The sequence below is a fragment of the Pelophylax lessonae genome (genome assembly GCF_965119305.1).
Source record: "Pelophylax lessonae genome assembly, chromosome: 13".
In the NCBI taxonomy this organism is placed as follows: domain Eukaryota; kingdom Metazoa; phylum Chordata; class Amphibia; order Anura; family Ranidae; genus Pelophylax; species Pelophylax lessonae.
This window is the reverse complement of record NC_138780.1, coordinates 119,848,521-119,876,418: the sequence shown is the minus strand read 5'-3', so window position 1 is coordinate 119,876,418 and position 27,898 is coordinate 119,848,521. Positions and strand designations below refer to the sequence as shown.

General features: G+C 44.5%; 1 protein-coding gene across 1 annotated transcript in view; it reads right to left on the bottom strand.

The window, feature by feature from the left end:
- The window catches only part of MIPOL1 (mirror-image polydactyly 1), a 590,346-nt gene that overhangs the window by 453,226 nt on the left and 109,222 nt on the right, over positions 1-27,898 (bottom strand). The window contains exons 2-3 of the mRNA XM_082275213.1: positions 26,865-27,009; positions 23,001-23,103 (exon numbers count right to left, since the gene is read on the bottom strand). Coding sequence (XP_082131339.1) covers positions 23,001-23,103; positions 26,865-26,998 — 237 coding nt within the window. The 5' untranslated portion in view covers positions 26,999-27,009. The remainder of the gene's footprint in view (positions 1-23,000; positions 23,104-26,864; positions 27,010-27,898) is intronic.

Sequence of the window (27,898 nt, the reverse complement as noted above, 5' to 3'; positions counted from 1 at the left end):
GTCCCCAGACCTTAATCCCATTGAGAACTTGTGGTCAATCCTCAAGAGGCAGGTGAAAAAAAACCCACACAAACTGACAAACTCCAAACTTTGAATACGCAAGGACGGGCTGCCATCACTCAGGATGTGGCCCAGAAATTGATTGACAGCATGCCAGAGCAAATTGCAGAGGTCTGGAAAGAGAAGGGTCAACACTACAAATATTGACTTTCCATAAACTTAATGTAATTGCTAATAAAAGCCTTTGACACCTTTGAAATGCTTCTACTGTAATTATACTTCAGTATACCATAGTAACATCTGACAAAAAGATCTAAAAACACTGCAGCAGCAGAATTTGTGAAAATTAATATTTGTGCCGTTCTCAAAACTTTTGGCCACGGCTGTAGAAGAGGAGCACAGACTAGTGTCTTGTGCTGTGCAGTGTGATATGGACTGCAAACCACAGCAGTGGTTTACTGTCTTGCACTGTACACATTTAGGCAAATCTGGGCATATCTTCAAAATGTTAATTACTTACTCTGGGTGTTACCGCAGTGATATGCTGGCTCCACCTGACTCCTCCCACTAGCCCATGCACAACATTAAAAAGAAGCAAGGTCACATGACCACTTCTTACCTTCAGTGATTTGTCGGTGGCAGGAATGTTTGTTGTTACTACGATCCTTTTCAGGTGGAAATGTTCCCTTCACTGGCTATGCACTACACATCCTAAGTGATGTTGGAAGGCTATATGCTTTCTGAGTTTTGTGTTCATTTGCTTTCAATACTTGATTGTATTTAATACCCATTAGATTATTTTTCCAGTCTGTCATTTTAAATCTCGTGGCTTGACGCATGAGATTTACTTTTGTGCTTTTATCTAGGAAGGTGTATATATATATATAACGGAAAATTTATATCAATACTTACCGTAATTTTCCTTTCCTGATGGACTCCATGGCAGCACACGTATGGGTAGGCTCCGCCTCCTCTCCTACCCTATAGGACCCCACTCCCATAAATCTTTGCTCCATACCAGGAGCCGTGTTCCATAACTAGAACTACTCCAGCAGATGGGAGGGGACTCCTGCTGCCATGGAGTCCATCAGGAAAGGAAAATTACGGTAAGTATTGATATAAATTTTCCGTTTTCCTGACAGACTCCATGGCAGCACACGTATGGGAAATAACTAGCCATACACACCCGGGCGGGTAACTGCTGGTTTAACAGAAAAAGGTTTAATTTGCACCGTCAACAGACAAGACTTTTAAACCAAAGTTGACCGAAGATAAAGAAGCCGGTTCAACACAGTAATGCGACATAAAGGTATGAATTGATGACCAAGAAGCCGCTCTGCAAATCACGTCAGGAGCTACATGAAGAGAAGCTGCCCACGACGTAGAGATCCCTCTAGTGGAATGAGCTGTCACCACCTCTGGAGGAGCCAGTCCCTTGGCTTTATATGCCCACTGGATGGTCTGAACTATCCAACTTGCTATAGATCTTGAGGAAGCTTGTTTGCCCTTGTTTTTTCCACAGATGAGGACAAAAAGATGGTCTGACTGGCGGAAAGGAGCTGTAGTCTCCAGATATAGCCGAAGAGTTTCCCCCACGTCCAAAGGATGGACAGAATTTTCATCTTGAGATTTGAACGTGGGTAGGACGATTTCCTGGTTGACATGGAATACCGACATTACTTTCGGATTGGAGCCAAGCATCGGAACCAATACTACCCGATCAGGGAAAAACGTAAGGAATGGTTCCTTGTAACCCAAGGCACCGAGTTCAGAAACCCGTTTGGCCGAAGTAATAGCCACCAGAAAGGCTGTTTTCATGGAGATGTTTTTAAGGAAGAATGGATCCTTCTGATTCAAGGTGAGTGAGGAAAGAAACTCCAAGACCGTAGGAAGATCCCACTTAGGGAACCTGGGCTTTCTAGGAGGTCTTAACCTAGTAGCGCCTCTGAAGAACTGGCGAACCAGGGAGTGTTTCGCCCATGCAGTCCCAGTGAAGGCCGAAATGGCTGAAATTTGGACCCGAAGGGAGCTTACTGCCAATGACAGGTCCAGACCGGACTGGAGGAAGCCCAAAATATCCTGGATTCCTGGGTCAGAGACAGAGCTAGATCTGCTATCCACATAATCCTTAAACTTGGACCAGATTTTTTCATAGACCTTGTTCGTGCCGGGTCTTCTGGCACTCATCATTGTAGCGATTGCCTCGTTTGGACAACCGAGCGCTTTCAATCTTTCCCTCTCAACAGCCATGCCATGAGATGAAGCTGTGCTGGGCAGGGGTGAAGAATAGGCCCTTGGGACAGAAGGTCCGGCCTGACTGGCAGAGGTATCGGGTCCCGACAGCTCAGCTGGAGCAACAGAGGAAACCACGGTCTCTTTGGCCAGAAGGGAAGAATCGCTATGATCTGCACTCTCTCTGTCCTGAGTCTGTGAAGAAACTTGAAGATGACTGGCACTGGAGGAAACGCATAGGCCGTTTGAAAATTCCAATGATCCGTCAGGGCGTCTACCCCGTAGGCCTGGGGATAACGCCACCTCGTGTAGAATCTCTCCAGTTTGGCATTGCTTGGAGATGCGAACAGATCTACCTCTGGATGGTAACCTAGAGACATGACCCATATGAAGGTCTCTGGATGGAGTGACCACTCGTTGTTGTCCAGAGCAGACCTCGAGAGGAAGTCTGCCTGGACGTTCTGGGCACCCGGAAGATAGGCGGCTGACAAGTTGGACAGATGTCTTTGAGCCCAATCCATAATAGGTTTCACTTCTTTCAGAAGAGAAGGACTGCGGGTGCCCCCTTGTCTCTTGATGTAGGCGACGGCTGTCGTATTGTCCAGTCTTAGGAGGACCGAGGCATCGGTCGCCAGATGCTGAAAGGCCTGGAGAGCACAGAACGCTGCCCGAAGCTCCAGCACATTCGAGACCACCCCGTATGTAGGGAAGTCCCATCTGCCCTGGGCCACCTCCGACAGGCAATGCGCTCCCCATCCCGTCCTGCTGGCGTCCGAGGTCATGACCAACCAGGACGCTGGAACGATTGAATGGCAGTTTAAAAGATTCTTTCGCTGAAGCCACCAGGTTAGGCTGTCCTTCATGGACGTAGTTATCCGAATGAGGACTTCTGGATTCTCGAAATTCCATTGTTGGAGGAATCCCATCTGAAAGGGCCTCATCTTCCACTGTGCCCACTTCACCATGGGAGCCGTGGAAACCATGGTCCCAATTATCTTCATGCACTGGGATGCCCGGAGATGAGAGGCTGATAATGCCGGACGAATCCTGTTGCGAATTGTCGGAATCTTCTCTAATGGAAGGGAGATAGTGCCTCTGGAAGTGTTGAAGAGGGCCCCTAGGAAGACCAACGACTTCGTGGGTTCCAGATGACTTTTTTCCAAATTCAGGAGCCACCCGAACTCTTGAAGGGTGGAAATTACTTGAGATCTGTGAAGCAGAATTTGATCCTGATGTTCTGACAGAAGGAGCAAGTCGTCCAAGTAATGGTAAAGACGAATCCCTTTTGCTCTGATCAGGGCTACTACAGCCAGTAAGATTTTGGAAAAGATTCGAGGTGATGTGGTAAGCCCGAAAGGGAGACAGGTAAATTGAAGATGCACCTGACCCACTGCGAATCGGAGAAATTTTTGCATTTCTGCTGCGACTGGGACGTGAAAGTAGGCATCTTTCAAGTCTATGGATATCATCCAATCCTCTGGCTGTACCACTTGCCGAATTGTAAAAAGTGTTTCCATCCTGAACCTCTCTTTCTTGATGAAGGTGTTTAGGTGTGTTAGGTCTATAACCGGCCTCCAAGAGCCGCTTTTCTTCAAGACCATGAAGAGCGGAGAGTAGATGCCTTGGAACCGTTCCTCGGTTGGGACAGGCACTGCTGCACCCTGGGCAACCAGGGATTCTACATATGTAAGAAGAGTTGACTTCTTCTCTTCTGAACGGGGTAAGGCCGTAGGAATGAAGCGAAGAATGGGGCTTCTGTCGAAAATCCACACATGTCCGTGTGATACGGTTCTGACGGCCCATTGATCTTCGATCGAGGCTGCCCAGACGTGCGCAAACTGAAGCAAGCGTGCGCCTACCCGCACCGTCTGGACAGGTTCGATGTCAAAAAGACTTCGTCGCCTCTCGGCTTGCTGAAGATTTTCCTTTGGAGAACTTCTGCCCTGTAGACTGAGGGCGCTTCCAGTTCTTCCTGAACTCACGACCGGGCCTGTAAAAACGGGCCTCTCTGGCACGATCAGGATTTTGTCTGTTTTGAGGTCTTCTCTGATCTATCAACCGGCGATCCTGGGGAAGGAAACCAGATTTACCACCAGTGGCACGGGTAATAGCACTGTCCAGTTTATTACCAAAGAGGGAGGAACCCTCAAAGGGAATTTTGCACCAGGCCTGCTTAGAGGCAGGGTCGGCCAACCAGGGGCGCAACCACAAGGCGCGTTTGGCCGTGACAGAGGACAGCATGACCCGCGCCGCCAAGCGGATTATATCAATGGATGCCTCACCCAAGAAAGCCGTTGCCAGTCTCAACTCCTGAATGGCTGAACTCCTGGCCACCTCTTCGGAGACAGTCTGAAGTGTAGCCTCCACGCTGTCTACCCAGACTTCCATTGCCTTGGATGTGGCTGCCAAAGCCAGAGCCGGCTTACACGCCATACCTGCGGAGAGATAAATCTTCTTAAGATCTGTGTCAATCCGCCTGTCAAGAGCGTCTTTGAATGAGACTGAGTCTTCCAATGGTAAGGTTACGTGTTTCACCAACCTCATCAAGGCCGCATCCACCGTGGGAGCGGAGTCTAGATGTTTCACCTTATCATCCTTAAAGGGATACATTCTGGAGACCTTAGATGACAAAGAGTTTCTCTTTTCAACTCCCTGCCACTCGTCTGTAATAATTTCTCCCAATTCCCCTAGGAGGGGAAAATGGGAACGCTCTTTTTTGAGGTGTTTGAAGTATTTCTTCTGTTTAGCTGGGGACTCAGCTGGATCTTCCCATTTTAATGCCTCCTTAACCGCCTTAACTAGCGGTGGGACCATAGCAAGTTCAAAACCTACATTCTGGTCTGCCAAATCATCTTCACTGTCTGTAGAATCTTCTGACAGACGACTTGGTTGTGAGGTACCTGGCTCCACTTCATCCCTTAGGAGGAAACCAGGAGCCTCTGAAGAGTGACCCGAAAGCCTGCTCGAATCCCAATCTCTAAGGGATTCTTTTACAATCCGCCTGACCATAGCCTCCACTGGTTGTGCAGTGTCTTGCTTTTCCCTCAAAACCCTGGAATAACAGGTATCACATAGGGATCTATCCTCAGGGATATGGGCTCGACAGCCCCAGCATGATTTCCCTGAACTTCGGTCAGAATGGCGGGATTGCCGTGGAGCGACTGAACTGGAAGTGTGCTCATGTCGTTTAGACCTGGAGCTAGACCTATGACCAGACTTTGATGAAGAATGCCGATGGGCTGAAGGAGAACGATCCTTTGATCCAGAAATAGGGCGTTGGTCAGACCTAAAAGGGCTAAATAGGGAAAGAAAAACACACTTAGGCTCCATTCCACCAGCCAACGCAAGCAGGTAAGGGTTAAGAAAAACTAGCTCACCTGTTGCGCAGGGACTGGCCACCGGGGGGTGGTGAAGCATCCATTTGCAGATAGAAGCAAAAGCCTGCACAGGAAGAAAGTAAGCATTCATGTACTGACTTTCGTCTCCACACCAACCCTTTTACCCCAAATGGCACCTGGATCAAAGCATGACTCACCGCTGAAGAGCAGAGAAACAGCACGGGGAAGCCACCGCAACGCCCGCAGACATCCCATTGTAAACAGGAATGACAGCTGCTTAAATCTCCCGGGCGCCGCAAAGCCACGCCCCAAACGACGCAATATCGTCATAGGAGATCGGGAGCGATGCGCGCGCATGCGCAGACGATACCAGGGCCAAGCCTCATCCTGGACAACCAATTGAAGGTCCAGCGAGGCAGGGGGAGGAGCCTAAGCGACGATCTGGAACGCAGGAGCGCTCCACCGCACAAACAGGAAATACAATGAAACCAAAAGAAAGTTTTATACTTTACCACCATGACGATAAACGAACAGTCTCAGGCCTGGATGAATTCATGCGTGTGTGACAGGGCACCAGGGCCTATCCGCTCAATAGCAAGGACGTATTGGCCATCAATGCAGCCCACCTCTCATTCAGGATTTACGGCCTCTTCAGCATTTTAAAATAATATTGCCCGGGTCCACCCGATAAATATCGAGATTGCTGGACATAAAACAGGAGGCATCTGACATCAACAAGGTCCACACGCCACCAGCTCGCCTGAAACCGATAGACGTCCTATAAGGTAAGACTTCCTTCTCGCAGGAGGAGGACGAAAAAGGAACACGGCTCCTGGTATGGAGCAAAGATTTATGGGAGTGGGGTCCTATAGGGTAGGAGAGGAGGCGGAGCCTACCCATACGTGTGCTGCCATGGAGTCTGTCAGGAAATATATATATATATATTTCTTGAACAATCTGTCACACATCCGGATCCTGAGGAAGCCCAGACTGTGGGCGAAACACGTCAATCCACCGCACTGTAGGATGTGTTGTATTATGTGATACACCTTCTGTTTTCTCCAATAAAATTTATATATATATTTTCTATAACTTGTGCTTCTATGAAATTTTTTTGGGCACATTATAATCCCAATTTTCCTTGTCTGCAAGGTTTTTCCCTTGTCAGACTTGGTATATTTTTAGATTTACACACTTCTTACCTTCAGTTTAAGCCTGGGTTCACACTAGATACGCTGCAGATTAGGCACAGCATCTAAATCGCAACCTGTCCATGCGACCTGATTGTGGAGTGTAGGTTAAGTTAACAACACCCCACAATCGTATTTCAAAACACAGTGCGATTGGCAGAATCAGATCATATGTGTGTGAACGCCCATGCTTTCCGATTCCAGTGTGGACAAAAAAAGGGTCCTGCACCCTTTCGGTGCGATTTAAGCCATACAAATCCATGGCTTAAATGGAACCCCAGAGACACCGCATGTAATTTGCACAGGAATGTGCTGTGATTCCTGTGCGAATTACATGTGGTGTCTTGCACCGCAGTAGTGTGAACTTGGGCTAAAGGTAGAAACCCCCCCCCCCCCCCCCCAAAAAAAAAAAATTCTAAAATATTGGCAGAACGTAGCACAGCAGGAAGATGGAGTATAAAACAGTAGATTGCTGCATACCAGAGTTCAGCTTAAAATTCATTTATTTCAATAACAAGCTGTTAGGAATGTGAAGTTTATTATAATGGCGCCCCATAAAAATGACTGCTGTGTCCTCATTGTTTTTCCTTGGCAAAGTGCTGAGCTTTTTGTGTTTTAGCAAGTAAAAGTACTATTGCAATACTAAACAAATCATTGCCTATGTAGAAATAAAACAGGAATTTGGTAAAATGATACTAAATATTAATCTAAAAAAAAAGGTTGTTCAAGTCTCAACTACCAATTTAGGCAGCCAGACACCCTAGGCATCTTAAGTTATTTATATATTGTTTCATGTTGGCATGGAAACCAACCTGTACTGGGCAGAAGGTTATATTGATGGTAAAATGTGCTATTTCTTATTAAGGTATATGTTGACCTAGCTGTCATCTTACTGACATCGTCTTGCCTCTCTCCTGGAAGCAGACTTTATTGCTTCTCCAAGAAGGGAGATTGTGAATACTTGCAATATTGAGGTAATCTGGCTTTGCACGCATTTTTTTTTTCTTTTTTTTTTTTTTTTTTGCTGTTCACATACCATAATAACATTTCTGAAGCAGCATGAATTACCTTAAACACACCTAATACTATATTCTTCTACTGTCCTGCCAATCCAATGAAAATGACGATTGCTTTCTACCCCTGAGCCTCATCTCCTGTCCGTTCAGCTGCTCTCTGCTGCATGGCTTGCATGTGTCTGTATATATATATATATATATATATATATATATATATATATATATATATACACACACACACACATATATACGCACATGAACTTTAATGGCATCCCGGTCTTAGTCTGTAGGGTTCAATATTGAGTTGGCCCACCCTTTGCAGCTATAACAGCTTAAACTCTTCTGGGAAGGCTGTCCACAAGGTTTAGGAGTGTGTCTATGGGAATGTTTGACCATTTATCCAGAAATGCATTTGTGAGGTCAGGCACGGATGTTGGACGAGAAGGCCTGGCTCACAGTCTCTGCTCGAATTCATCCCAAAGGTGTTCTATCGGGTTGAGATGCAGGCCAGTCAAGTTCCTCCACCCCAAACTCACTCATCCCTGTCTTTATGGACCTTGTATTGTGCACTGGTCTAAATCATTTGGTGGAGGGGGGATTATGGTGTGGGGTTGTTTTTCAGGGGTTGGGCTTGGCCCGTTAGTTCCAGTGAAGGGAACTCCTTAGGCGTCAGCTTACCAAGATATTTTGGACAATTTAATGCTATCAACTTTATGTGAACAGTTTGGATGGCCCCTTCCTGTTCCAACATGACTGCGCAACCAGTACACTAAGCAAAGTTCATAAAGACACGGATGAGCGAGTTTGGAGTGGAGGAACTGGACTGACCTGCACAGAGTCCTGACCTCAACCCGATAGAGCACCTTTGGGATGAATTAGAGTGGAGACTGCGATCCAGGCCTTCATGTCCAACCTCAGTGCCTGACCTCCCAAATGCGCTTCTGGAAAAATGTTCAAACATTCCCATAGACACACTCCTAAACCTTGTGGACAGCCTTCCCAGAAGAGTTGAAGCTGTTATAGCTGCAAAGGGTGGGCCAACTCAATATTGAACCCTACGGACTAAAACTTGTAAAATCACTGTGCATTTGGTTTGGACAGATCCTGCTGACTAGCATTGTACATAGTAGGATCTGCTTTTTGTTTCCTGCATTGACGAAATGGCAAAATCAGTCTGATTAAAATTAGATTTTAGGTTAGAGCTACAAGAGTGATTATGATCTCTTGCCTGCGGCTTGTGAAAAGAATGCTGGAAATGGAAAAAAAAAAAAAAAGACGGCGTGGGGTCACCCTCTCAAAAAAAAAAAAAAAAACGGCTTGGGTTTGCCCCAAATTCCATACCAGACCCTTATCCGACCATGCAGCCTGTCAGGTAAGGAAATGGGGGATGAGCAAGCACCCCTCACCCCCTGAACCAACCAGGCTACATGCCCTCAACATGGGGGGGCTTTGCTCCCCCCCAAATCATCTTGTTCCCATGTTGATGAAGACAAGAGCCTCTTCCCCACAACCCTGGCCGGTGGTTGTGGGGGTCTGCGGGCGGGGGCTTCTTGGAATCTGGAAGCCCCCTTTAAAAAGGGGGCCCTCAGATCCCAGCCTCTCCTCTGTGAATGAGTAGGGGTACATAGTTCATTCACCAAAAAAAAGCGTAGTGATATAAAATGACAGAAGTCCTTTATTAAAAAAAAAAGAAGAAAAAAAGGCCTCTGATATAGATCCATCATCAATCACGAGGCCTGCTGCCACCACCGACTCAAAAAAATTATTATTTAAGAGCTGCTACATGGATAGGCAGGCAGACCTTGGGAGCACTCGTCGGGGCCAGAGTTTTTTTTTTTTTTGGGGGGGGTTGGCAGTGGGCGTCATGATCGATGATGGATCTACATCAGGGGAAATTTTTTTTTAACAAAGGACAAAAACTTGTGTTGTGTTTTTATTTACTTTTAACACTTTTTTGGTGAATGAGTAGGGGTACTATGTAGGGATCAACAGATTATCGGCAAGGCCGATATATCGAGGGCCGATATTGACTTTTGCCGATATATCTGTATCGGCCCCGGAACTGGCCGATATTCCAAATACTGCTCATTTGAGGGTACAATTATGTCAGGAGAAATGCCACTCACATATGTACAAATTAAAGATATATGCAATGAAGTGATGTCATGACATCACTTCCGGGTACTGGCGCCAGATAAAAAAAAATGACAGCATTCAAAACAGCCAAACTTGGTGTTTTAAATGCTTTTAAGTGCAGAGGAGGGGTTTGGGGTCTTTAAGACCCCCAGAACCCTCCACAAGAGTATCGGTAAAAAAAAAAAAAAAAATGTTTTTAAATGTATGAAAATATCGTCCGATACCGATATGCATTGGCCAAAATATCGGTATGGGCAATGAAAAACCGATGTCGGTCGATCACTAGTACTATGTACCCCATACTCATTAACATGCGATCTGAGGGCCTCCTTATTAAACGGGGCTTCACGATTACGATACGTTTTTCCTAAGCCAGTCATAGACAATTCAAACAATTCATAGACAATTTGGGCAGGCTGTATGTACCCAAATTGATCGATTCATCAACTTGGGTACAACCAGCCTCCTGGATTTTGCATGCGATTATTGCAATTGGCTCTTATAGACGCTAACAATAATCACGGTGTTCTCCCACCAAGGGAAGTCGTCCCTGCTGGGAAAAGACAATGGTTTGCCACTGTCTATGTTGATGTGTGAAATCGAGCCTGTGGTTGTAGGAAAGAAATTCACTTTTGTCCATACACAGCTTTACATTTGGCCAATTCCTGTGAATCATCAGAAGCTTGAGCTGTGGGTGACTCTGCCAACACCACCCAACTAGACAAACTTTGATTACAAAATTGAAGAAGCTGGGTGAATCAGCTAAAGTCAGTCAGTACTTTTTAGGTATTCTGACAGCCACAGGTGCCATTTGTCAGAAAACAATAGCTGGCAGCGCGAAATACGTCTACCAACACTATGAAGGCATCCATGGAATCTGCACATGTATGGCCAGCTTAAGTCAGTAAAAAGGAATAGATAACCTGCAAAGAGCCTACAGACAATACAGGTGGACCAGACCTTTGCCCCCTGCTTGCCCTTTTGGTCACAGATTCTAACAGATCCTTTTTAATAAATAAACCTAATATACTGTACATCACACCATTAAAATACTAACCCCAGTGATATAGAAATAAAACACAGCTGCCTCAGTATTATAAATTAAATATCAAACAAAACCACAAAGGGGTTTATTTACTAAAACTGGGGAGTTCAAATTCTGGTGCAGCTCTGCATAGAAACCAATCAGCTTCCAGGTCTCTTAAATGAACAAGCTGAAGGTAGAAGCTGATTGGCAACCAAGCACAGCTGCACCTGATTTTGCACTCTCCAATTTTAGTAAATGAACCCCATTTAAAGGAAGTGCTGAAAGTAGAAACTATAAATCCTATAAACATGCAAAATCAAGATTTTTTATACAGAAACATTGCGTAACCACTTCCCGCCCGCCCTATAGGCGTTTGACGTCGGGAAAGTGGTTGCATTATCCTGACCGGACGTCATATGACAGCGGCAGGATAAGCCGCTCTGCGCGCCCCAGGGGGCACGCAGAGCGGCGATCGGTGATGCGGCATGTCAGTCTGACTCCCCGCATCTCCGTCAGATGCATCAGATCATTGATTACCAGTGCAGACCCTTGGGGGGGGGGGGAGACGCCACTGGAACCACCAGGGATGCCCACCCATGACCTCAGGGATGCCCACCCATGACCCCAGGGGATGGCAATCAGGGCTCAGGGAGCCCTCCAGTGCCCTCCCCATCAGTGCTGCCCATCAGTGCACATCATTGCCATCTATCAGTGCCGCCCACCAGCGCCCATTATTGCCCACCAGTGCCGCCTATCAGTGCCCATTAGTGCCGCCTATCAGTGCCCATCAGTGCCCACCAGTGCCGCCTATCAGTGCCCATTAGTGCCACCTATCAGTGCCGCCTATCAGTGCCCACCAATGCTACCTATCAGTGCCGCCTATCAGTGCCATCCATCAGTGCCACCCCATCAGTGCCTCCTCATCAGTGCCTGTCAGTGCAGTCTCATCAGTGCTCATCAGTGCAGGGAAAAACGTAATTTATTTACAAAATTGTATAACAAACCAAAAACGTTTTTTTTCAAACTTTTCTGTCTTTTTTTTATTTGTTTAGCAAAAAAGAAAAAAACTTGCGGTGATCAAATACCACCAAAAGAAAGCTCTATTTGTGGGGGGAAAATGACAAATTTGGTTTAGGTACAGTGTTGCATGACCGCGCAATTGTCATTCAAAATGCAACAGCGCTAAAAGGTGAAAATTGGCCCGGGCAGGAAGAGGGTCTAACTGCCCTGTCTTGAAATGGTTAAAAACATGACTAAGGAGGTCCATTGAAACCCGTAGAGAAAGTCTTTTGTGGTAACATCATTAGGCTGGGTTCACACTGCAGACAGATGCGGCTGACAGCAGGGGTCCGGTGCTTCCCTGTTCTCCGTTTCAGAGATGAATCAGGCCTGAATTTTCGGCTGGATTCAGACCGAAAATAGAGGCAAAGACACACAGGACCCCTGTGAAATTTACTCTGCAGCCACTCTGGAGATGTGTGAACTGGCTCCATTGAGAGCCGGTCACAATCTCCTATCATCCATCCAATTCGCACTAGCCTCAAGTTTTCAATGTGGTTGACATTTTATGCCAAATCTGCTGTGTTCTAGGCTGTATACTCTATGTTGTGGGGGAGAACCTGGTACTCTGGATCATACTGCTGTTAAAATGAACACATTTTGCTCGAGACAAAGGTCAAACTAATATGGTGGCACTGAAGGTGGGGTCTATCTGAACACAATTTTTTAGGTGAATAAAGAGTTTAAAGCCCCGTACACACGTAACGATCGTCGGCCGAACGATCGGCCGTCTTTTGTCCAGGGCTGTCCTGTCCGCTGAAAACTGCAAAAGACTGCACACGAATTTTGTCAGCCAACAACAGCCGACTGCAGAAGTGATGTCATGTGATGGTTAACTTTCCGTGTCTTTTTTCTTCTCTGAGCATGCCCAGTCTTGCAAATCTGCTGATTGTCGGCCGAAATCTGTACTGACTGACGCACAATCGGCCGTTCTGTTGTCGGCGTACAAAAAATTTAATGCCTGCAGGACAGATTCTGTTCGGCCGAAAATGCGCTGTCGGCTGTCGGAAGCATCATACTAACAAGCCGACAATCGGCCGATCGTTCGGCGGCCGACAATCGGTACGTGTGTACGGGGCTTAAGATTACACAAGGACATGTTTTTTCACCATTTGCATGGTATTTGGACTGTTTTAATTCCACATATTGACTTGATTTTGTACAATTCTATCTCTCAGTATGTTGCTTTTTTACAAAATGTATTTGTATTAGGCCTCATGCACATTGAATGCTCTTCACATTGTTTTTCTCCTACAGGGGTTTATCAGCAGCAAAACGTTGTAAAAAGCTGCGTTTTTCATGGGTGTTAATGTGCGCTAATGTACATTCCTGCGTCCTGCATCAATGCATTTTACTGGCTAAAATTCTGGCCAAAAGAATGCATTAATGCAGGAACACTCCTAGCATTAATGCGCGTTATGGAGCTTTTGAGCGTTTTTTTTTTTTTTATACTCAATAGTTTTTCTCCAGAACGCACGTGATGGGTTTTTTATTCTGCCTTTAAACTCCCTTGCCACTAAACTCCTGAAAACGACCATAATTTTCGCTTGCTGCCGTGAAGAGCATTTTGACTAACCTTATGGTCAATGAAAAGATGGCTAACATTCTAAATTACTTTCACACCAAATTTCTTAAAGTACGGAACCTCCTAATGGTCTAATGCTCTTCCTACCCTGCATCTGACCAGTCTGGGCATCTTATAATTGACTTTAGATAAACCCAAGCCTTTAGGAACTCTACCATACCCCTTCTCTCTCCCCACCCTCCACCCTCCCTATTACCCCCTTCCACCCTCTAAGAGTGCAATCAGGGCAGCTACGATAGAACAGAAAAGGCACATAGCGGAGGAGAGTAAAAAAAAAAAAAAAAAAAATCTTTAGGTATCTAAAGAAAAAGTGAACCCAGAACATATTGGTAGCATAAAGGATGATGAAGAGAATTTAGCTACAAAAGACAGAGAGAAGGCAAAGCTTTTAAATGTATTCTTCCCCTCAGTCTTCACAAATGAATTTGGGGGATATAGTAACCAAGACTGTAAAGTTAATGGTAATAACACATCACAGAATGCACCCTCATGGCTATCAGAAGACAGAATCAGAAATAGACTTGAAAAACGTAATATAAATGGGTCACAGGGACCAGATGGCTTAACCACTTCCCGCCCGCCCTATTACAAATTGACGGCGGGAATGTGGTTGTGTTATCCTGACCGGACGTCATATGACGGCGGCAGGATAACACAGCTCTGGGCGCCCCCCAAGGGCGCGCAGAGCGGCGATCGGTGATGCGAGGTGTCAGCCTGACACCCTGCATCTCCGATCTCGGTAAAGAGCCTCTGACGGAGGCTCTTTACCATGTGATCAGCCGTGTCCAATCACGGCTGGTCACATAGTAAATGGGAACAGCCGTTGATCGGCTTTCCTTAGTTCGTGCTTGACAGGCACGAGCAAAGGAGCGCCGATCGGTGGCTCCCCTGACAGGGGGGGGGGGGGGGTCAGCACTGGTAATCAGATCATTGATTACCAGTGCAGACCCTCAGGGGGGGGGGGATGCACCTAGATCCACCAGGGATGCCCACTATGACCCCAGGGATGCCCACTATGACCCCAGGGATGCCCACTATGACCCCAGGGATGCCCACTATGGCCACCAGGGATGGCAATCAGGGCTCAGGGAGCCCCCCATTGCCCTCCCCATCAGTGATGCCCACCAGTGTCCTCCCTATCAGTGCTGCCCACAAGTGCCCATCATTGCTATCCTTTAGTGTCGCCCACCAGTGCCCATTATTGCCCACCAGTGCCGCCTATCAGTGCCCATCAGTGCCCATCAGTGCCGCCCGTCAGTGCCACCCATCAGTGCCCACCAGTGCCGCCTATCAGTGCCCATTAGTGCCCGTCAGTGCCACCTATCAGTGCCCATCAGTGCCACCTATCAGTGTCCATCAATGCCGCCTATCAGTGCCCAGCAGTGCCGCCTATCAGTGCCCACCAATGCTGCATATCTGTGCTACCTATCAGTGCCGCATATCAGTGCCGCATATCAGTGCCACCCCATCAGTTCCACCCCATCAGTGCCTGTCAGTGCAGTCTCATCAGTGCTCATCAGTGCAGGAAAAAACTTATTTATTTACAAAATTGTATAACATAAACAAAAAAACATTTTCTTTTTTTTCAGACTTTTCGGTCTTTTTTTATTTGTTTAGCAAAAAGTAAAAAAATCGCACAGGTGATCAAATACCACCAAAAGAAAGCTCTATTTGTGGGGGGAAAATAACATAAATTTGGTGTAGGTACAGTGTTGCATGACCGCGCAATTGTCATTCAAATTGCAACAGCGCTAAAAGGGGAAAATTGGCCTGGGCAGGAAGGGAGGGAAGTGCCCTGTATTAAAGTGGTTAAACTGTTTCTAATTTTTATGTACAGTTTACTGACTGGAATGGTACCAGCTGATTGGTAAAAGGCCAACGTGGCACCAATAAATAAAAAAGGGCGCAGCTATATCCCTGGAAACTACAGGCCAGTTAGCAATTGGAGGGGATTATAAGGGACTATATACAAGATTTTAGTAATGAAAATGGTATTATTAGTAGTAATCTGCATGGATTCATGAAGAATCGTTCTTACCAAACCAATCGAATAATCTTCAATGAAGAAGTGAGCTACCATCTAAATAAAGGAAGGCCTGTGGATTTGGTGTATCTGGATTTTGCAAAGGCATTTGATACAGTTCCCCACAAACATTTACTGTACAAACTAAGGTATGTAGGTATGGACCATAGGGGGAGTACCAGGATTTAAAACTGACTACAGGGGCAAGTCCAGAGGGTGGTGGTAAATGGTGAGTACTGGGAATGGTCTGGTGTGGAAAGTGGGGTCCCCTAAGGATCTGTCATGGGACCAATCCTGTTTAATGTTTTCATAAACGATCTAGAGGATGGTATAAACAGATCAATATCAGTATTTGTGGACGATACTAAGCTAAGCAGAGCAATAAGCTCCATGCAGGGTGAGGAAACCTTACACGAAGACCTAAAAAAAAAAAATAATAGGGTGGGCCACTACATGGCAAATGAGGTTTAATGTTGAAAGACGTATACATTTGGTTATCTAAAATACGAACGCAAGTTACTCGCTAGGAGGAGAACCTCTGGGGGAATCTAGGATGGAAAAGGACCTGGGGGTCCTAGTAGATGACAGGCTCCGCAATGGCATGCAATGCCAGGCTGCTGCAAGAAAAGCCAACAGAATATTGGCATGCATTAAAAAGGGGATTCACCATGATAAAACGATAATTCTCCCACTCTACAAGACTCTGGTCCGGCCGCATCTTGAGTATGCAGTCCAGTTCTGGGCACAAGTCCTCAGGAAGGATGTGCTGGAACTGGAATGAGTCCAGAGAAGAGCAAAAAAGCTTACAAAGGGACTAGAGCAGGGGTATTTAAACTATGGCCCTCCAGTTGTTTGGAAACTACAATTCCCATCATGCCTAGTCATATCTGTGAATGAAAGAGTTTTATAATACCTCAAGGGATGTGTAGTTTCGCAAACAGCTGGAGGGCCGTAGTTTGAAATCCCTGGACTAAAGGATCTCAGCTATGGGGAAAGAGTACAAGCATTGAACTTATTCTCTCTGGAGAAGTGACACTTGAGAGGGGATATGATATCAATATACAAATAATGTACTGGTGACCCGAGCATAGGGAAAAAACGTTTCAGTAAAAAGGAATTTAAAAAGACATGTGTCCATTCACTAAAATTGGAAGAGAAGCGGTTTAACCTTAAACTGGGTAGAGGGTTCTTTACTGTCACAGTGGTAAGGATGTGGAATTTTATTCTACAAGCAGTCGTATCATTACGGAGCATCAATAGTTTAAAAAAACTTTTAGATAGGCTTGTTAACGACCACAACATACAGGGGCATACAATGTACTATTGACATAAACACATACACACACACTTCATAGGTTGAACTGAATGGATTGTTGACTTTTTTAAACCTCAACAATTATGTAACCCCCGCGTTTTATATATTTTTTTTCTTTTTTGGTAATTGGCTTACGCTTGCCCCCCACCCCTGACTCCTTATGTACGTTCGTAAGTTCCCGGACTTAGGTCACCTACACAGACCCACGGCATGTGCTGCAAAGTTAAGATATAGACATCTATCCTATGAAATTGGTTATGTTGTATGTGGATTTTACCTATGTTACTATTTCACACTTTCTTCTTTCCCGTGTGTGGGTGACCAGCTGTTTTGTTACTGCTAATTCTTCAATAAAAATGATTGTACCAGAAAACGTCCATAGTGTGCATGAACACAAAGACTAACATGGTGAAGAGTTAACAGGCAAAGAAAAAAAAGCTCAGACGCTCAAAAAAGCAGCTTCTTTGAGCTGCAGTGTGCCTGATGCCTTAGTTATATGTTTCTTTATACAAGGACTTGATGTTGCATATTTACAAAGGTCTTCTTTAATGCTCCATCGCAGAGAAGGAAACTCCTTGGGCTCTGCTCTCTCACATTAATAACTCTTTTAGATCATTACAGTCAGTCTGACAAATTTAGCATTAGGTTTATCAGAAAGTCACTTCATCCTTTGGTTAATCTGAGGCATTATCTGCCGGCAAAACTAAACTGTAATAAAGGTGTTTTTGACACAGCCAATTATGTGAAGCCTTTGACAGATCTAGGAAAGCATTAGATGTTTGCTTTTACCACGGTCAAGTAAGCAAGACAACCTGTTATGACATCAGTGGATTCTGGAAGTATTGTTTCCAGGCCTGTGAAAGAGTCTATATTTCCACGGATGTATTGCTCAGCTGAACTTAACAGTTGATATATTTTATCTCTAAATTGAAAGCTCTCACGAGCATAGCTTTCAGTTTTATTTGTGTCAGTCCCTATATGTAGACCATTCTATTTGCAGTGCTCAGTTGAATAAAGCAGCAAGTTATCTGGAGAAATATATAGATTACATTCTTCAACCAGTTTCCATTGGTTTCCATTGAAAAACACATTTAAATTGCATACAGTACACAAACACATCTAATTTTGACATCCCCGAGAAAAGAAGGTAAACCTAGGTTTAAAGTAATTGTAAAGTCTTGTTTCTTTCAATAAAAATAACAAACATGTTATACTTACCTCCTCTGTGCAGTTGGTTTTGCACAGGGCAACCTGGATTCTCCTCTTCTCGGGCCCCTCTTCGGCTTTCCTGGCCCCTCCCTCCCTTTGAATGCCCCCACAGCAAGCAGTTTGCTATGGAGGCACCCGAGCCGAGTCACAGCTCCATGTATCCATTCAGACACGGAGCTGAGGCCTGGCCCTGCCCCCTCTCTCTCTTCACTGGCTGACTGACTTTGATTGACAGTAATGGGAGCCAATGGTGCTTCTACTGTGTCTTACCTAATGAGGAGGGGAGTCCCGGACACAGTCATTGACATCACCGGATAGAGAGGGGGCTCAGGTAAGCATTAGTGGGGCTGCTGCACACAGGATTTTTATCTTAATGCATACAATGTATTAAGATAAAAAACCTTCTGACTTTACAACTCCTTTAATATCTAAATGCACAAATGTATGGAACAGAACCTTTATAACATGATCCCGCACAATAAAGGAAGAGCAAAGAATAAAGAGAGCTTGTCAAGATTTGTAAAAGGTAAATCTAACCCTACTGCCTTATTGAACCTGCAAGTAAATTTTATAGTACAAATCTATATTATGTGTCTGAGAAGCCACCCTATCCTGGATGCACACTGAATTTGGGCCTGGTCTTCTCCAGCTTGGACAGGGGCACTGTACCTTCCTTTAGAGTGCATACAAACCAGCAGCTGTATTAGAAAACAGTGGCTGGTGTGTGATGGGATAACAGCAGTGCTGGACGCAAGACATCACACTGTTAACTTTTTTTTTTTTTTTTAAACAAACTTTATTAAAATGGCTTACAGTGACATTTCACTACGTTCTACTGGCCACAGCGCATGCTGTACTTCTTTTCAGCATATATCACCACAACGCAGTGGTGTGAACTAGCCAGGTAGGAGACAAAGGATTTTGCATGGTCTTGCAGTGGGACTGTGCTGGTCCACACCTAGTGTGTATGTACCATTAATCAGAATACTTTTTTGCCCAGTAAGGCTGGCCATACATTATACAATTGTCTTATAAAATTTACCTTTAGATTTACCAAAACCATATAACATGAGTTCAAGCCTAAACACTTTTAATTTGTGTGCAACCAGGCAGGCCCTTTCACTACATAGTTAATCTGGCCAAAAAAAGACAAGTCCATCTAGTTCAACTAATAAAAAGGAAACAAATGTATATATATCATATATACATACAGTATCTCACAAAAGTGAGTACACCCCTCACATTTTTTGTAAATATTTTATTATAGCTTTTCATGTGACAACACTGAGGAAATTACCTTTTCCTACAATGTAAAGTAGTAAGTGTACAGCTTGTATAACGCTGTAAATTTGCTGTCCCCTCAAAATAACTCAACACACAGCCATTAATGTCTAAATTTATGCTCGCTGTGGCTGGCAACAAAAGTGAGTACACCTCTAAGTCAAAATTTCCAAATTGTGCCCAATTAGCCATTTTTCCTCCCCGGTGTCATGTGACTCGTTAGTGTTACAAGGTCTCAGGTGTGAATGGGGAGTGGCTGTGTTAAATCTGGTGTTATCGCTCTCACTCTCCCATACTGGTTACTGGAAGTTCAACATGGCACCTCATACCAAAGAACTCTGAGGTCCTGAAAAAAAGAATTGTTGCTCTACATGAAGATGGCCTAGGTTATAAGAAGATTGCCGAGACCGCAAAACTTAGCTGAAGCACGGTGGCCAAGACCATACAGTGGTTGAAAAGGATAGGTTCAACTCAGAACAGGCCTCGCCATGGTCGACCTAAGAAGTTGAGTGCACATGCTCAGCGTCCTATCCAGAGGTTTTCTTTGGGAAATAGACGTATGAATGCTGCCAGCATTGCGGCAGAGCTTGAAGGGTTGAGGGGGTCAGCCTGTCAGTACTCAGACCATACGCCGCACACTGCATCAGATTGGTCTGCATGGCTGTTGTCCCAGAAGAAAGCCTCTTCTAAAGATGATGCACAAGAAAGGCCACAAACAGTTTGCTGAAGACAAGCAGACTAAGGAAATGGATTACTGGAACCATGTCCTGTGGTCTAATGAGACCAAGATAAACTTATTTTGTTTCAGATGTACAAAGACAAGTGTGTCTTGCCTACAGTCAAGCATGGTGGTGGGAGTGTCATGGTCTGGGGCTGCATGAGTGCTGCCGGCATTGGAGAGCTACAGTTCATTGAGGGAACCATAAATGCCAACATGTACTGTGACATACTGAAGCAGAGCATGATCCCCTTCGGAGACTGGGCCGAAGGGCAATATTCCAGCATGATAACGACCTCAATCACACCTCTAAGATGACCTGCTAAAGAAGCTGAGGGTAAAGGTGATGGACTGGCCAAGCATGTCTTCAGACCTACACCCTATTGAGCATCTGTGGGGCATCCTCAAATGGAAGGTGGAGGAACGCAAGGTCTTTAACATCCACCAGCTCCGTGATGTTGTCATGGAGGAGTGTAAGAGGACTCCAGTGGCAACCTGTGAAGCTTTGGTGAACTCCATGCACAAGAGGGTTAAGGCAGTGCTGGAAAATAATGGTGGCCACACACAATATTGACACTTTGGGCCCAATTTGGACATTTGCACTTAGGGGTGTACTCACTTTTGTTGCCAGCGGTTTAGACATGTGTTGTGTGTTGAGTTATTTTGAGGTAGTCAGTTTTTTTGAGGGGACAGCAAATTTATACTGTTATACAAGCTGTACACTCACTACTTTACATTGCAGCAAAGTGTAATTTCTTCAGCGTTGTCACATGAAAAGATATAATAAAATATTTACAAAAATGTGAAGGGTGTATTCACTTTTGTGAGATACTTTACAAAGAATGTAAACATCCCTTGTGACAGCAATAGGCAGTGACAAGTACTCTTTATGGAGAGATCTGGGGTCTATTAGACTCCAAATGTCTCCTCTGCCCTTAAAATCAGTGTGACCAGATACTTTCCAAATGTAAAAATGGCGGTTTTAATACGGGAAACTGGAAATTACAAAAATGCTTGTTGCTTCCGGTTTCCTATACCATAGAGCTTATGGGAGATCTTCTGGTACGTGACAAGCTCTTTGGTTTCATTGCGGGTGCACTGGTGGGACAACTGAGCCTAGAGGTGCATTGGTGGACGGCCGGAGGTGGGGGGGGCACCCCTGCCGTCGCATGTAAAGCCATTCAACGGCTATTTAGTAGCTAGGAAGGCTTTTACACAGGCGACCGCTGTAAAAACAATACCGGATGATGCCTATGGTTACAGGCATCATCCCGGTATAACTACATAAAGAAAAATGACGTACATGTATGTAATTTGGCATTAAGGCTTCATGTATACTGGATGTTTGAAACCCTCTCCTGAAGGCTGGAACTTGACAGCTAGTAATCGACGAATAAAAAAGTCAGTTTTGCAGAGTTTATGCCCGTTTAGGTTTAGAAGCATTTTTACATTGTAAAATAGTCAGAAATGTATCCCCATTGAAAACACCTATAAACTAAACGCGAGTTGCATAAAAGAAAGGAAAAGGAGGCGCAAACACCTAGTGCATTACCCGTGGTACTGTTAAAATAATTTAATAAAATGCTGAATGCATACTCACAAACATGAAGAATTAAAATCGTATTGCAAATTCCCGTCACCCATGTGTTGGACCATGTCCTGGAAATTGCGACCGCTAACGCGTTTCGGGAGTCAAGCTCCCTTCCTCAACATGGTCCAACACATGGGTGATGGGAATTTGCAATACAATTTTAATTCTTCATGTTTGTGAGTATGCATTCAGCATTTTATTAAATTATTTTAACAGTACCATGGGTAATGCACTAGGTGTTTGCGCCTCCTTTTCCTTTCTTTTATGCATCCGTTTGGAGTTCCCTGCCTGAGGAGAGCAGCACGCCAGTCTTCCCCTTCGGAGTGAGCGATTGGCTGATATATTTGTTTAAACGCGAGTTACCGGGTTTAGATGCTGCTACAAGCATTTGGAATTTCAAATGGCACTAAACTCAACTGCCTCTAAATGACTATAAATGACTCAATGTACATGGACAGATAGGATAACAGAGGAGAGTTTAGGGGCTGCTGAAAAAAACGCCCAACTGCTCCTAAACGTCTGTTTATCAGCAGAAGTGTACATGAGGCCTAAGGGCCAGTTCACACTGAAGCGATGTCAGACATCATATGTGATTGGTACTGCACTGCTGTGCCAATCACATGCAATGTCTGTGCGATGCAAATTTAGTCATACAGATTATATGGCTGAATTTGCATTGCATTCGGACCAAATTCATGCAGGACCCTTTTGTTGGTCCGCACCAGAAATGGTTGTTCACATGGCTGTTCCTGTCTGAAATGACAGTTTGCACTGCGATATGTGAACTGACTTGGGAGTGTCATTAACTTTGTATTGGCACTCCCAGCAGTTCACATATGGCAGTGTGAACTGCCTGCGAGTCGGGTGCGATGTGGGAACCCACAGTGGAATCGCAGGGTTCCCGCATCACACCAGTGTGAACCGAGCCTAGGTGGATATACAGTAGTGTAATTCATTAAACAATGGTGCATGCAGATTTCTTGAGTACCGGTAATTATTTTGCAGTTTTCTATTCTATACAGTTGTATGTTTTGATGTAGCTTATTGTAAAGTGCTTTCGACCCAATGCAGTAAAATGATACATGTCCAAGTTCACTCTCCTAGGGGACAACTTCTCCTAACCAGAACCCTGTACTGGCAGCACCTTACATAGGAGAACCTAAACTCAAAAATAAGGATGACCAAGCAACCCCAGTTCTTTAATTTAAACACAAAATATGAACAGAGGCAGAAAGTGGTCTCACTGTGTAAGTAAAATATGGAAACAGTGTGAATTGTACCTTTTTATTGGTTTGTCTCAGATAATCCAGCTCCTGTAACAATGGCATGTCTTGCTTCCCCCATTCCTGGGTACTGGAGGCTGGCTGCAAATCTGGCCTGTCACTGTGTGAGGAGCAGAGAAATATTTATTCAGCAAGAGCCAATCACATGACAGCTGTCTCCCGCTTATCCCCACTAGCCATGTGCTGTCATGTTCTGTACACCTTCTTTACATATTAAACAGGCAACTTGGGGCTAAGCCAATTGTTCCATTAGCAATGCATGGCATTAAGGATCAAGTTAAAAAGGAAAGTTCTCTTGCTATTCAAGCCTTACTGACACAAATGTTAGAAAACAGTTAATGTTTACGGAGTAGAAGTTTATTCTTAGGTAGCTGGTTTCAGTTATTAATCATATATAACTTTATATACTATCTACAAAGCACATAGGAAATAACGTTCTTCCAGAACATAATTGGACTTTAATAAAATGCAATGATTATATATACTTTAAAGTTTTGCAGGACTATGTTGTGCAACTTACGGTGCGACTTTGCCAGGCGACTACGTGATGCGACTTTGAAGAGAGCAACTTTGAAGCAACTTTCCTCTGTTCACATATATGCCAATTGGATGTGTTTTGAACCGCACCCAATTCACATGACATGTGAACCAAACCAGCATTCTATGGAGCCAGTTCACATATACGGCGCAGCGGCAGGGCAAGCTCGCTGCAAATTTGAAAAGAATCCTGTGCATTTTCTGAGCACTACGGTGCGGTTCAGATGCAAATTCCAGGGTCATTGCCTTCTATGAGAACGCATTTGAATCGCACATCTCTTCAGTTTTAAACACTAATTTAATGAGAAAAAAAACCCAGCGTGGGGCCCTCCCCAATAAGTGTTTTAAGAGGAACCCCATGCCAAAATTAAAATAAAAAATGTTGGTGGCAAGGGACGAGTGGGGCTCGGTTTGGGCGTTCTCCTCAAAATCCATACCAGAGCTAAGAGTCTAGAGTGGATTGGGGGGAACCCATGCCATTTTTTCTTATTTTGGCGTGGGGACTCCCCTTAAAATCAATATAGATGAGGATCTGACATGGAGGCAACTTCCATTAAAGTCTATGGTCACAAGTCGGATAGAGGTCACCCTGAAGTAGTACAGGAACACTTTCCTAAAGTTCAGTAGTGCTAATTTAAGTGGTTGTTAAGCTACTCTGTTCTCTCCACACAATCCTCTTGGTTTGATAATGATAGGTGCCCCGTGTGTGTGCTTTAAAAAATAAAATACTCTTTTATACCTTATTTCGGAGCGCTGCTTGGCGCTCACGTAACAGGGCCGCCACTCCCTTCTCTTGATCGGAGAGCTACAGCAGGAGGAGCCAAGAATCCCCCGCTGATGTCAATCAGAAGGGAAGGAGTGAAGTGGCTGGTCACGTGTCCGCCAAGCAGTGCTCTGAAATAAGCTACAGAACATAATTTTTTTTATACAGCACACACACTGGGGCACACAGCTATATCAAACACTGGGGATAGTATGAAAATGTAAAAGAATTTTCAGCAGCAGGAGGGGAGGGGCAGCCATTGCCACTAGCTGACAGGCAGGTAGGGGGGGGGGGGGGGAGAGGAGGACAGCGGAAATGTGCAGATGATGGAGGCAAGTAAACAGACCAGGTAAACTGACCACGGTGTCAAGGCTCAATGGCAATAACAAACTATGGTCAGTTTACAGGGGGAAGGGCAGAACCAGGCAGGATCAGCCAGGTATTTCAGGTAATACAAAGGGCCAAATTACACAGCACATGCATTGTGATGGATAGCTTGCTTTAAAGGAACAGGATAATTTTTTTAGGGTAACAAACGCTTTAAAACAGCTCTCATTGACTAACATAAGATTTTGCATGTCTCACAAGTGGGATCCCAAGTCGCGGCAGTGTGAACCGAGCCTTAAGGAAGACCGTACAATGCAACATATGTGTATGAATGATTAAGCTTTTCACATTTTGCACATTACAAATGCAGTCTGCGAGTGATTTGTTAAAGCAGAACTTCACTTTCTTAAACAACAGTGATTATTTTTATTCCTTATGCTGCTAACATTAGTAAATAGATAGGAAAGTACAGGTATATTATATTTAGTTGTTCTAAACTTTTTTTTTTTTCTTCCGTTGCTTCCTGGTTTCCAGGCCTAAGCAAATGATATCATCCATCCCAGGAGTCTTCAGCTTCTCTCAGCTAAGCACACCCTCCTGCTTGCATTCCTAAGCTAAGGGCAGATGGATTCCAGGAAGTAAATGTTACATGAATCATCTGCACTTACTCAAGATGGCCATGGGCCGAAATGCTAGATGATGGGTGTTTTTTAAAGTGATTTCTCAGCAAAATGAAGCTTGGAGATATGGATGGGTGAATTTGATTTGAATATTGATTTAAAAAAATTAGTTTAGTGCCACTTTAATATTTTTAGTTATGCATTTAGGAATGGTTAAAGAGGATCTCCACCCTAAAGAGAAAAAAAAAATCTAAATCAACAACTACAAATACTGTAATTGATGACTTTTAATAAAAGAACACTTACCTGTCCAGGAATCCAGCACTGTCCTCACCAGGGCTTTTTATTCACTTGTCTTCAGGTCCCTGGTGCCAACATGTTTACTGCGGGAAGCTGGCTGTGACTCCTTGGAGCTTCACTCCCGGCTTCTCGCTGCGCATGTGCGAGCTGCACTTTACTTTGTGAATGGTCCTGCAGCCTTCTGGGACCCGTCACGTGTCCCAGAAGGCTTCAGGCAAAGAGAGGGGGGCAAACTTCTGCCTGGATCACCTAGACAATCTGAGCACCTATCAAACCAAGGTACCCGCTCCCCCCAAAAAAAAAAAAAATAATGTTCCAAATGTAATGGAGGAGCAGAGAACAAGGACATACAGTAGAACTAAAGTTCCATTTTAAATCTTCGGTCAGGCTTTTAGTGTTATCTAAGTTAATCACCTCTTCATTAAAACAAAAAATAAATGTCTGGAATTGTTTTTTATGCCAATAAAGTGCAGGCTATTAAAGCAAAATTTTAAAAGGAAGTTAAGGTAACTGTAAACATATTTTTTAACAAACATAATTACCTCCTCTGCCCAATCGTTTTGCACAGAGCAGCCCCGATCCTCTTCTTCTGGGGTCTCCACCAGCACTCTGGGCTTCTCCCCAATGTCAAGTGCCCTTATATCAAGCTGCTTGCTATTGGGGCCTTCGCGCGGGCTCACCCCTGCCCCCCACTCTCTTCTTGAAGTCTGTAATTGACAGCAGCTGGAACCAAAAGCTCCCGCTGCGGCCTCCATGTCCAGTCAGGAGAGTGCGGATAAAGCTGCTGCTCCTGGGCACAGCATTGGACGGAGACCGGACTCCGGTAATTTTTTAGACGAGCTGCAGGGAACCTGTGCACAGGTTTTTTACATTAATGCAGAGACTGCATTAATCTTTACAACCATTTTAAGTTATTGGAGGTGGGCCAAAGAAACATGGGGTACACTCATTCTTCATTAACCAGTAGGTATTGCCATGTTAGCAAAATAAAATGAGGTGTATATTTCTTATTTATAGCAGGTTCACACCAGTGCACTGTGGTTTGGGTGTTTGTATTTTACATGCGCAGCCACAAACTTCTATTAGACTGTGCGTTTTCATGAAATTGCATCAAAATCCTGCATGTTGCATCTTTGATGCACTTTCAGAAAGCGCACAGTTTAATTCAAGTCAATTAGAAGTCAAGTGTAAAAGTCGGATAGAATTGCGATTCCCCCAAACTGCAGAGTATTTTTAAAAAATTTCTCTTATGATCAACACCCGCATGCTGCTTTATACACACAATACATACGACTCTCCAGCATATCAACTTGCCTTGACTGCTGAACATCACTCTTTTCTACACTTGAAGTTCTATGTGCAGACAGGATTCTTGGACTGGGTACCGGGACATTGTCACCATCAACTCCTTTAGATCTCCTTAGTTCCTGAGATGAACTGGAAGCCATCACCAATCTATCTGTAAACAAACAAGAATTCCTTTATTACAGTTTAGTAAAACCTTGGAATGCAAGCTTAATAAATTCCGGAAACATGCTTGTAATCCAAAGCACTCTCTTATATCAAAGTGAATTTCCCCATAAGAAATAATGGAAACTCAGATGATTCATTCCACAACTATTTACTCATAAATTCTTCAGTTTATAGTCCATATAAAAAGATTATAGCAATGTGATAGGGTGTGTAACCATAAAATGTCCATCCACAAATGGCAGCCTCCACAAGGGGATTAGAAGCAAAATCCAGCAGGAGCTACAGAGTATAAAAGAGAAGAGAGGCGCCTCTAAGTGTAGCAATATGGTTATATTTAATGAAGGTTCAACATTTAGCAACTCACATGGTTGATGAATAAATAGGCACATCTAAGTATGCAGGCATCCGGGGTAAAGCTGTCCACAGACCATCCTCCTCACCGCCGGCTCTCACCGCCATCAGTCTGCAATCGTGATCGGGAAGACTACCCGGCAGAAGAGCGATCTGAAAGCAAGGCTTGAAGCGCTCATGGAGCGCAGCGTGGAAGGGATGACGTCGATGGGGGTGTGGAAGACGGTCTATGTGGACAGCTTTTCCCCGGATGCCTGCATACTTAGATGTGCCTAGACGCTACTTGTATATCAAGACATCGCTTGTTTATTCAGTCAAAATTTATAAAAAAATTTTGCTTGTCTTGCAAAACGCTCTTAAATCAAGTAACTCTCAATCCAAGGTTTTACTGTACATGAACCCATGTTTAAAGTGGTTCTAAAGACTTAAGGTTTTATATTTTAATGTATTCTCTGCTTTAAGGTAAAAAACATTTGTGAGTGCAGCTCCCAACCTCACCCAAACCTCCCCTCCACCGCCAGCCC